We start from the raw sequence: 12,660 nt of genomic DNA on the forward strand, positions 1-12,660 counted from the left end.
ATTTTGCTCATATTAATGGACTTTAATAGAGCCCAACATTTAATACTTAACTCAACACTTAACAGTTTTTTGACTGTCATTTTTGACAAAAAAAAAATGCTCTTTTAAACCACAACTTTTCGTCTAGGTCCGGTCCAGCGTGACCTAACGTAAATGCGTAGTGACGTAGGGAGGTCACGTGTTACATATATAAAACCCACATTTGCGGACCATTTTAAACAATAAACTGCTACAAAGACATTAATTATTATCAGTTGACATACAACAACGTAGGAACGGTCCTCTTTTAAAACACTTGTAAACACTGGGGCGGAGTTTCGCGTTCGTTCTCTGTGACCTTTTGACGTCATGACGTATTGCGCGGGGTCACGCTGGCGCACCACAACCGGATCTAGACGAAAAGTTGTGGTTTAAAAGTGCATATTTTTTATTTTTCTTGTCAAAAATGACAATCGTTTCGCTAGATAAGACCCTTATGCCTCGTTTGGCATTGTTTATAGTCCTTTGAAACTCCATTGAAAAAAAACTGTTAAGTGTTGAGTTAAGTATTAAATGTTGAGCTCTATTAAAGTCCATTAAAATGAGAAAAATCCTGCAATGTTTTCCTCAAAAAACATAATTTCTTCTCGACTGAACAAAGAAAGACATCAACATTTTGGATGACATGGTGGTGAGTAAATTATCTGGATTTTTCTTTTAAAATGGACTATTCCTTTAATATTAAAAAAATGTTGCCCAATTTATTTATTCAAACATATTGGTGGGGTGAGAGCATGAACTTTTAAAAGTTGAAAAATAAGGACCACCCTAGTGTCCTGCAACATGACAGTTGTAAAACCTTCAAATGCAAATTACTTTCGGGAGCGACTACCAATAGGACTGAAGCGTGAAGTTAACGTCATCCATCTTTCATCAGCAACTGCAGTGGACAGATACTTATTTGTATATGTTCTTTACTAAGACAACAAGAATAAGGAACACCTCCTAACGCCTCAAAGTCGCTAGTAGTGTGCATGCAGCGTTATGCAGCATATTCTAAAACTGAGTCACTTGAGGGAAGGTTCAAGCCCTGAGAAAGCCGTTATTTGCCATCCACCTTCCATCACCAACTAACAGTGAACAACCTGTTTGACGAGAAAGGGTTAAATGCAGAAAAGCTCCACCCATTTTCCTAACAACATAAGATTCAAAGCAACACCCAAATAAAAACGGGCATGACCCTTATAAACCAATTTTATTTATATGCGCAAATGACTCAGTAAAGAACGCAACCCCTTTGAGCAAGAGCAAGACTGACTCAGTTGCCCCCTGCTAAATTCCTACCATTGAAAGAAAAGTTGTTAATGTAATGTGTAAGGTTAATGCAAAAGAGATTTCATTAGGACAGAAACGGATAAAGACTGAGGCAGGCGGGTGTGGATGCTAGACAGGTGACTCATGTGCTGACGCTAAAGACAGGGAGTTCGGTTGGCTGCCGGAGAACAGAATGAAGCACATCCTTTACGTCGACGGTCTTTTCTGGGTTACCTGATGTGTGTCGCGGGTAAGGACTCAAGCTGTCTGGAGAGGAAGAGCTCTCTGTGTCGCAGCTGGTGCTTCTGTTTCTCTGGGAGATCCACCATTTCGGGATTCTCCATCTCCTCTTCCATTTCTCCTGAAAGTCAAAGTAAAACAGCAAGATCAATGCCACAGTAAATCTCCAAAACATTTATCCCAAGTAATTTTGAAGGAATAGTTCACCCAAAAATGAAAATTCTGTCATAATTTACTCAAGTTGTTCCAAATCTGTAAAAATCTCTTTGTTATGCCGAACACATAGGAAGACATTTGTAAGCAAGCAGGAAGCAGAAGCACCACTGACTTCCATAGTAGGAAAAAATATGTTAAGTGCCCCAAAACTGTTTGTTAACAAAGATTGGTCAAAAAAATCTTCCTTTAAACAAAGACATTTCTACAGGTTTGAAACAACTTTAGGGTGAGTAAATCATAACAGAATTTTCATTTCTATCCCTTTTCCAGTTTTTTACAGTCTGAAATGAATGAAAATGGATCAAGTTCATACAGTCTACAATTCATTATAAAGAACTATTTAGAATTGTACAGTGTGTACCCGGTTTAATGGAAACAAGAAACTCACGATTGTGAAATCTGGCTGACGGTTAATAGGCTTTATGCCCAGCTGCACTACTTCCTGAACTTCAGCCAGTTTCTTGTTTCCTGTCTGCCATTATTGGACAAACTGATTAATCCAGGTGTTCCTGACCTCAGTAGGTCACAAACAAACTGATTAATCCAGGTGTGCCTGACCTCAGTAGTCACAACAACAGTAATCAGACACACCTGGATTAATCAGTTTGTCCAATAATGGCAGACAGGAAACAAGGAGCTGGCTGAAGTTCAGGAAGTAGTGCAGCTAGGCATAAAGCCTATTGCCTAATAAATTGTGACGATTATGACAATTAAAACCTGTCTGTTTTATTCCTTTGACATTTCATTTTCTTTTTTTTGTTCATTAAAAATTATTTTCACACATTGTTGTGATTATTTAAATAATTTCTTTTGCAATGTTCACCTGGCAGTAAATATCAACACATGTTTCAAAGTAATTATTTAATAAAAACATCTTTCAAAAATTGAAAATTCTTCATAAGAAATAAACACAATAAAGTGACTGAAAAATAACTGAAAAAAAATGCAATCAAAATAAACTGACTATACCAGAACAGGCCTTAAATAGTAGCCAATCCTACTAAGGTCATATTAGTACTGGACCACATGTCTGTAGTGGCTGCAAAAAAATCAATTCCTTAAAGATCCTTAAAAATAGCTTACTCCATTTCCCTAAATTTGGAATTGCTGTTTTGAAAATGTATGTTTTCTGGCAGTTTTTCAAAAAGTTTTACAGCATTCGCTTTGCAATTTATCACTTTACAGTCAGTTAAGGAGCGCCATCTGATACAATCTCATTTATACAGGCGCTGCAGCTCCACCTTTTGTTTTTAGAGAGATGTGCAATCATTGTGGTGATCTGAAATTATCGCGATGAGGTCAAACTATCGCGATGAGACGATTATTTAATCATTGTGACAGCCCTATTTATGAATATTGTTTGCTTTAAAGAGATTACTCGCATTCGAGTGTTTACAAACCTGTATACATTTCTTTGCTTGATTACTAATATTAGACCAGGAAACAGGGGCACCATTGCCTTCTATAGTAGGAAATAAAAATACTATTGAAGTCAATGGTGCCCTAAAGCTGTTTGATTACACTGCTACACTAATATCTTACTCTGTTTTCAACAAAACAAAAAATATATACAGGTTTGAAACAGCTTGAGTAAATGATGACAGAATTTTCATTTTTGAGTAAACTGTCGCTTTAATTTTTCTTTAATCCTAACCACACTGACAGGTCCAGACTATAGCACACACTAAACCAAACTGTTAATTTTTTATTTTTTATTTAATTTAAATATAATTTATTACAATTACAATCCATGAGTAACGCGCATCAATCTGAAAGCCAGATCCAGTAATTGGTCTTAATTGTTGCACTGATTCAAATCAATGATCAGTCTCTAGACTTTTCTGACCAATTCATAAAAAACAGCTCATCAGGAATAATCATTTTTGAATCATAGTTATGTTGTGGCATACAGCCAGTGAAGACAGATGCCTTTTTTCCTGTTCTGCCTTTTTTTTTATTCATTGTTTGGCACTTGTTTTATCTAAATGTAAACTCTGTAAACTTTGATAAAATATAATTTCTCTAGCTGTGGCACTGTGGATACAGCAGGGCTGTGCTGAAAACATTGTCATATAATTATGTTTATTACACGGCTCGTTGGAATGCTTGATTCTTATTGGCCAGTCGTGACATTTGCTGGTTTGTTTTTCAAGATAACAACTGCTTAAAACTATTAACACACGGTAACCTGGATGCTGTAAATCATTTTGACAGGTACAGTTTAATATTATAAAAATTAAATATGTATTTTAATAACAAACTGTTTGAGACATTATACATTATGACTTAACCAAATAGTATGTTCGAGACATAAACGTCTTATTTTAACACCAAAAATAAATGGGGTTTCCTCTTGTAAGGTTTGCATTCGTGAAAAATGAGCTAATAAAATATTCTTTCACTTACTTATTAATTAAATAGCAGTGTAATAAGCAGGATAATGTATAGACAGCCAATTGTTATCGTGAAATAAGCCTCCAGGGCTCCAGACTGCCCCCAAATGGTGGCATTTTGCCCCTAAAATTGAGAGTGTGCCACTGAATTTTACATCCAGTCGCACATGTGCAACCAGTAAATTTGACCTTTTTTTCAAAAAGTGCACAGTTAAATGTGACACTGAATTTGAAATGGCACACTGTAATTTCTGCATCTATCATCAAGTATTTATTAGTAATACAGTGGAAATTAGTAGAAATGTGAATATTTGGTTAGCATGTTGATTTAAGGTGTGTGCCCCTAAATTTTCTGGTTGCGCCCCTAAAGTTTTCAGTTGGGGGCCACTGTGCTCCTAGTGAAAAAAGTTAGTCTGGAGCCCTGGCCTCTTCAGTGTGATACAAGATCCTCCACTTCGTATCGGGTCCTGATCATACAGTCAGGGCTTATTTCTGCGATAACAACCTGTTGCCTATACATCATCACTTCTTCAATCAGCGACCCCAGTCGCAAGATATTGGCATTTAAAACAACTGTGATAGAAAAAAAAAATGTATCTTTTAGCTGACATTTCCATTTGAAGCAACGTACATTAACCTTAGTCCATTAAACAAGTACAGTGCCCTGGAGAAAACATTGAAAGTTGCATCTTAACCTTAAAGTTACCTGCCTAGCTCTTTAACCACTAGTCTACACCACCAAATCTAATAAAGACCCCAAATCAAGAAATAACTCAATTTCCACAGTCCTGAACATTTCAAACAGAAGTCCGGATGAGACTATGGCAGCCTTTCATCGAAGCCAAGTCTTTGCTTTTAACCAAGCTCATCAAACACAACACACAAATGTGAAAATAACTGTGAAAAAGCAGTCGATGCAAGGGCAGTTTCCTAATTCAGTTTAAACCAACACATCATCACCTCTCTCTTCAAGAGAACATCACAGAGGTACGGAGGCAAGGAATAGCTCTTTTACCAAACCTACACATGTGGTGTATGGATATAGTGTGGAGCGTAGAATGATAAGTGAGAGAGTCATAAGGGAGGGGGGGAAACCACAGAGCGTACTCCAATTCATTTAGAGTTTCATTAAGGAACGAGAACGAGAGACATATGCAAGAAACCTGAGGAGAGATGAAGAGAGAGAGAAAGTGTGTTTGTGTGTGTGAGAGAGAGAAAGAGAGAGAGAGAGAGAGAGCGAGAAAGAGCAGAGAGAGAGAGAAGAGAGAGCCGAACAAAAGGAATCAAGGGATTTTAAGAGGCAAAAAGATGTTTGTGTGAAATCAATATGTATTCCCATCTCTTCCTTACCCACTCTGGCATTCAGCACACACATATCCCACTGCTCCTGCCTGTCGTACACTCAATCTGGTTTTGTCTTTCTTTGATATGTTTATACAAATCTGAAACTAGACCACACACGGAGGTCTATGATACCTGGAGAGAGCTATCTCTTAAAACAACCAGTTTATCTCAACAGCAGATGCTCGGCCAGCACGCATTTGAAATCTGCACATATACTAGTGGTTGACCGATATGGGTTTCTTATGGCTGATACCAATATTAAAGAAAACTGTATGGCCAATATGAGGCCAATATAACATAAATGTTATAACCGTGAATAAGAGACAAACATAAAATTGGTAAAACGAAAAAAACATTTGTTATGCATAACATTTATAAATGAACAGTTTGGTTCCAAAATGCAATAAATCCATTTTGACTAATTTCGGTAAAAAAAATAAATTCTGTACCTAGAAAGTGACAAGATGAAAACCATTATTTTCTGTTACAAACTTTCACATAGCATCTTTAGGTTATAATTACATTATCATTGATTTTCAAAGATTTATTATTAAAACTGATTATATATTTTTGCATAAAATGGAGTAAACCCAGTTTTTTTTTTCAAAAAGATATAAATCTATTGAATCAATATATAAATGTGCATTCATCTTTGTCATGTTATATTCATTTAGTTGACTAGTTATATACACTGATAAAAAAAAACAATGTCATTAATCAAAACGCTTACTTTGTCATATTAAGAACACTGTCATTGCTGCTGTCAATCTTGGGATGTCGTCGCTGAAATTTTTTGACAGCGATCAGCTGTAAAATGTTTTGGTCCTGTCGATTATGGTTGACTTAAAGTAAAATAATGGATAGTTTTTCATAAGATTCCCTGGGATCAATGTGGTAGCATGACAGAAGCTTGATGATGTCGTGTGAGAACAAGCAACTGCCGGCATTTTTCTTCCCCAAAGTGCCTCTCACGTAATTATTCGAATTTGATGTCTTACGTTTCATCCCCGCCACAAGTTTATCAATGTCATCAAAAGTATTATTTTGTTTTTGTTTGTTTGTCGATCACGAAGTACAAAGTAGATGAGGAAAACTAGGATGGTGTGTGTATTCAAAGCGCCGCCATTGTTGTTTACAGTGCATGGAATGGTGCGCTGTGATTTGTTGAACAGATTTGTTGCATTTTGCAGAGAAGGAGAACTGTCGTTTGTCGTGGGATTGGGAAAAAAGAGAGAAAAGATGACAGAATAACACGGCGGATATCGGATTTTATGAAATATTATGAATTTACTTTATAATACTGACCTGATACAATACTGATTTTGGTGGTAACTAATTAAAAAAGGCATTTTGGAACCAAACTATTAAAATATACCCTTTTAAGGTACTTCAAACATATTTACAAGACTTAGTTAAGGTAAACAGACAGGCGCGGCTCCAGAAATGCATCCATTAAGGGTTATCCGCATTGTAAACGCGCTGCTTGCGCATCCAGTGTCCAAGCACAATAAACTCGTAAACTAATGAACAACTATTTGTTTTTATATATTTTAAGTGTAATGCACAGCCAAGCCAGGTGACTTGCACAACCCACCTTATTTCCCTGCGCAACGCATTTATTGGGAACCCCTAATATAAATTATCCTTTAAAGTGAAGGAATAATGGATGCATTGGAGCAGTTTATGCATGATACTTTTGGACATGAAGTTGCAGGTTTTGCATGGGTTTGATATAAAATAAAATATACAAGGTTTATATTTAGTTGTTTGCAATTTGAAATATTTTTACCAGATATTCCTAATAAATGTACCTGGTAACGTTGTACGTAAGAAAGTATACCTTAAGAAACCCGCTAAGGTACAGTTCGGGAAACACGACTAGAAAAGGTATACCTGTAGTTAAGGTTTAACTTAAGAGTCTTCGTAGCGCGCTAAGAGACAACGTTATCGGGAAACGCAGCCCACCGCTTTTTTACTCATCAACACCAAACCTGAGATGTGAAAGCTGGCGGTCACTTTATAAGCGGTACACTTCAATATCTGTTCAATTACAGCTTTGTATGGATTACAGAGAATCCTTGCTGAGATACACAGAGAGTGAAAACCGGGGGTGTTTATGCACAAAGAGGAACAGCCAGACATGTACATGAGAACCAATAAGAAAAGAGAAGCCAAACTATGTAAACTTCAGTCTTCAGTGTTATGAGAGAGAGAGAGAGAGAGAGAGAGACAGAGAGAGAGAGAGACAGAGAGAGACTCTGAGCACTGCTTATACCTCTACAAATTACCTCTCCTTCTCACCTGTCTTAACCAATTATCAATTATTGATGAATGAATCACCTTACGGGGTGGAGGGGCAGAGAGGTAAGAGAGGTTTGAAGAGAGGTTAGGAATCCAGAATCTCCTCCTATTCAGAAATACTACCTCATTTTTTCGACTATAATCCAGTGGTGCATCCCTTTATGCCACCCCAAAGCGTATTAAGTGAAACAATGTAGTGCTTATTTTTCTGAGGTTTACTTACAAATACATGTTTATTTTAGTTTGAGAACCACTATGTAATGCAATGATGATGACATTTAGCTCAGTTCCATTCAGAACAGAGTCCTAAAACACTGATAGCATTTCCTACAGCACAATGATAAAAAATATTTGCCAAGCTGTGATTATGAATTGATTGGATATAAAACAATTGTGCCATCTTTTTAGTTCCTTGTTCTTGTTGGTTGCACAGAACAAGCAAACAAACAAAGCTGGTTCTTATTAATGCAAAAAGACTTATAAATTAGACTCAAACTTATTCAAACTCACTCAATGAATCACATATCATTACTTTTGGCATGTCCGGCCAGAAATGATCCAAGAAGCATTACCATGTTTTGCTGTACTTGAGGCTTGTGAGAGCCAAATCAAAGTGAAAATACTGCCTGGTTGTTCTTATAACATATTTCAGAAAGAAACATGATATTCAACAAAGGGAAAAAATTAAATCAAGCCCTGTTCTCCATTTATCCATTTAGAAACTGTTTAGAACCTCAAAAAAATGTTTGAGCGAAAAAGCTAGAAAATCAAACAAATTTGTGATGTCATCCAAAAACAGGGCTCCAGACTAACTTTTTTTCACTAGGAGCACAGTGGCCCCCAACTGAAAATTTAAGGGGCGCAACCAAAAAATTTAGGGGCACACACCGTAAATCAACATGCTAACCAAATAATCACATTTCTACAAATTTCCACTGTATTACTAATAAATACTTTGATGATAGATGCAGAAAGTACAATGTGCTGTTTCAAATTCAGTGTCACATCACAAAAAAAAATCAAATTTACTGGTCGCAAATGTGCGACTGGATGTAAAATTCTAGGGATGCACCGATACCACTTTTTTGGAATACGAGAACGAGTACTTGCATTTCAGTACTTGCCGATACCGATACAGAGTACTTAAAAAAAACATGATTTAAATTTACAGGTAACAGCTTTAGTCATATAATTTAACAAAAAAAACAAGGGACTAGTTTTCCAGTTTGTTGTAAACTCTGCCTCTTTGGACAACACAAGAGGCATTAACCCCTTACACGCCGCTCAAACATAGACATTTCTCAGACCGTGGTATCGATCCCCGGTATCGGGGGACTTTTAACGAGTACGAGTACTTTAGAAAATGTGGTATCGAGGCCGATACCCGATACCAGTATCGGTGCATCCCTATAAAATTTAGTGGCACAATCTCAAATTTTGGTGGCAAAATGCCCCTATTTGGTGGCAGTCTGGAGCCCTGAAAAACGAAAGTCATTTTAGAAGTGGAGCAAGATTTTACATTTAGCATTTATGCTAGCAAATATTTAAAACACCAAAAATTGTAATAGTGTGTGGATTAATAAATTGTGCATGGTAACAGCCATAATGTGCATTAAGTAACCTATGAAGCTGAATGGTTTTGTGGTATCTAAATCAGAACCAGTACCACAACATTCATAATGATTTCCTTCCTTTAAAGATGGAGAGGAGAGAGATTTTAAGGCTTTCTCTGACAAATAACTGGAGGCGCAAGATTCAGATCACACAAATAAAATGCATACAAAACACATAAAGCCTCAGTAACCACGCTTCAAAACTGCCATGTCTCACAATGGCTATATTTACATGCATAAATGTATATCAATCAAATTAATTGGACCTGATTGCAATTATGAAAGTACTATTATACAGAAAAATGGTCAATAAATGGCCCCTAGCTGACACTGGAGTGGCACCTTTCAAAAAGTACACCTTTGCACCGAAAACGTTCATATTAGTACCTCAGAGGTACATATTGGTACCAAAGACTTCATATTATACATTAAAGGGTCATGAAACCCATCAGTTTCAGCTCCAGTCTACTTTACTGTCATTTTAAAACTTAAATGGGCGTGGAAGCTGAGAGAAGAACAGTGAGGAATGGGCGGGGCACATGATATAAGGCTATCTAGCGTAACAAATATTAAAACTTACTAAGAATAGCGGTATTACAGAAATATTTAAACTGAATATAATTTTTAATTTAAACAGAGATCAAATAAAATTGTTAAAAAAAAATACTGTTATAAGACGCAAATTGCCTTCATGAGTCCCCTCATGAAGTCCCCTGCCTCTCAAAGCTTTACAGAGAAAAATCATAGTTGATGGCAAACCAAACGCACACAGACAACCCGAGCCAATTTGCCTACTTAAACTATGCCCTAAAAGTACAGTTTTTGTTATGGAAAAGTATAGACATTTGAGTGCATTGAAAGAGATACTTCCTGTAGGGCGAGTGTAGTCCTGACAGCATCGCAGGGACAACGCATTTACACTTTCCCCACAGAAAGAAACAACTGCGACCCACGAACGCCTTTCTCAACTACTGCGTGTTCTTACAGTGTGTTGTGTCCGAGCGCACTCACATTTTACTTTATCAAACAGAACCGTATCCGAATGCGATTGCCTCGAGCCCCGGTCTCCCCCTCTGGCCTTCACTGGGCACACACACCATGTGCTATTATGATTAATTAAGGAAAAAATCTTCTCATTGGATAAGAACAAACAGTGTAGTGAATACTTATAAAATAATATGTATTGCAGTACATTGCCACCTCACAACTTGTGACGTTGACCCAACGTATATTTTTAAACCTGGAAGACAAAAATAGAGCAAAAAGCTCAAATGCACCTACTTTTCACCTACTGTTAAAATAACAGATACTAACTAACTTATATGATATACAACACTACTATCCCTGTTAACATATCAGAAAAAGTTGTTTGGTATTTCATGACCCTCTAAGGTACATAATAGTACCAAACCAAATGTATACATATATTTTCCTAAATGGTACGTATAAGAACCTTTTAACTCTTTACCTGCCATTGAAGAGTTAACTCGTCAATTAAAAGAAAACGCTTTCCTGCCAAGTTTTTCCGGCAATCCATATTTCCGTTATTATCCACCAGGTGGTGGTTTTATCCAACTTATAAAACCCGGAAGCAACCTTTTAGGTCAAACAGTAAGAACTTTGTGTATGTTTTGATTATTGCTCTGAATCTGATCTCTAATCAAAAGTCCTTTACAAAAACACAATTATCTCAGCTTTCTGCTTAAAATTAGGTATTTTTGAAGAAACCATATAAGAGGGGTGATACACAGAGAACAAATGTTTTTTGTTTGAAAGCAGAGCATCTGTTCTTTTTGATTTGGTATATTGTATGCTTATATTTTAAAAGAAGAACATTTTCTGGAAGGCATTAAACTTTTGTGAAAATCATAAAAATGTTGGCGCTTACTGGCAACTTTTTTCTAAAAGCGCTGGTGAGAAATGAGTTTAAAGGGTACTGCCCCGGTGACAGTTTGGGACTGTTTTCTGATCATATTTTGTTACAGTGTTCCCTAAATGTCGCAATCCAATTAAAATGTTGGGAAGCGCACAGCCAGGGTTGCCAGATCCATAACAAACCAGGCCAACGGCCATTCAAAACTAGCTCAAAACCATCCTAATGACCATTTATAGTCCAAATAACCCAACAACTAAGGAAAAAATCCTTCCATCTTTAACCCACAGTAAAACATCCCGCCTGTAAAAGTTTAAAAGTAGCCCAATTCAGAACTCAGCCAAATAGCCGCGGACTTGCCAACACTGCGCACAGGGTGTATGGTCGAGTTAACGCTTCATCACTGGATAACTGTACAAAGTTGGGTTGGAGGAAGTTATTCTTAAAAACTTTTCAGATATGTCAAATAGAAACACAATTTGGCGAATGGCGCAACACTATTTTATTGCTTTATGTAATGTTAAGAACACATGAAACCTGTCCAATTAAGCCATCATACCGATTGCAAACTTTTCCGATTATTTGTTTCCGTGCAAACATAGCTATTGACTTGAGGCACAAAAACACCCACTTTGTACTTCCCAAACGTTCAAAGACACATGCCATGTTTAACCTTCTCATTGATAAGGACACTGGAGTGGATACAGCGGTGAATTCAGCTCCCTTTTCCATTCGCTCTTGTATATTTTATCTTTCCAACTCAAGAACATTATAAAACACACATACACATGCCGCTCTGACAGCCCTGACTCATAGCGTCTTAACTCAGCACAGAGGTTTGAGCAAAAATCCCAAACAAGCGAAGCGGCCGGCATGCGAGGTGCTTCCAGGGAGTAGTTCACGGCAGAGCCAAGCCTCTCTCTCTCTCTTTCTCTCTCACTCACTCTCGGCACACATGGCGCCTTGCTGCCTCATGCTCTCCAGGCCCGTCGAGGTGGAGCCAGCATCACAGAGAGCAAAATATTTCATCTGTGAGTCACAGCGCCCGCGCAGCGCTGATTCTTCAGACGCTGCAGAAGTGAAGTTTCCACGGATCGCTTTCCCTACACTGTTGGGTCCTATCAAGGGTCAGAGAGAACTAGAAACTATATTTTCTAAAGAAAATGTGAGTCGTGCTTGTTCGTGGTGGTTCCTACTGCTGGGGTGGTTGATTACGCAGTTTAAAAAAAACAACTCCATATAATGTTTCCCAGATATGTCCAAGGTCTATCCTTCTATGTCGATAGGACTTTTTTTACCCGTTTCTTCCTCCACCAGTAAAAAGTAATAGATTTAATCATTTATACAACCCCACAATTTAAAATATCACACATTTCTGGATGACTTA

At 37.3% G+C, this 12,660-nt stretch overlaps 1 protein-coding gene across 1 annotated transcript in view; it reads right to left on the bottom strand.

Moving 5' to 3' along the window:
- Positions 1–12,660, bottom strand: part of mta1 (metastasis associated 1) — a 66,135-nt gene that overhangs the window by 26,375 nt on the left and 27,100 nt on the right. The window contains exon 5 of the mRNA XM_065288526.1: positions 1,528–1,654. Coding sequence (XP_065144598.1) covers positions 1,528–1,654 — 127 coding nt within the window. The remainder of the gene's footprint in view (positions 1–1,527; positions 1,655–12,660) is intronic.

Source organism: Paramisgurnus dabryanus, chromosome 17 (assembly GCF_030506205.2).
Source record: "Paramisgurnus dabryanus chromosome 17, PD_genome_1.1, whole genome shotgun sequence".
Taxonomy (NCBI): Eukaryota; Metazoa; Chordata; class Actinopteri; order Cypriniformes; family Cobitidae; genus Paramisgurnus; species Paramisgurnus dabryanus.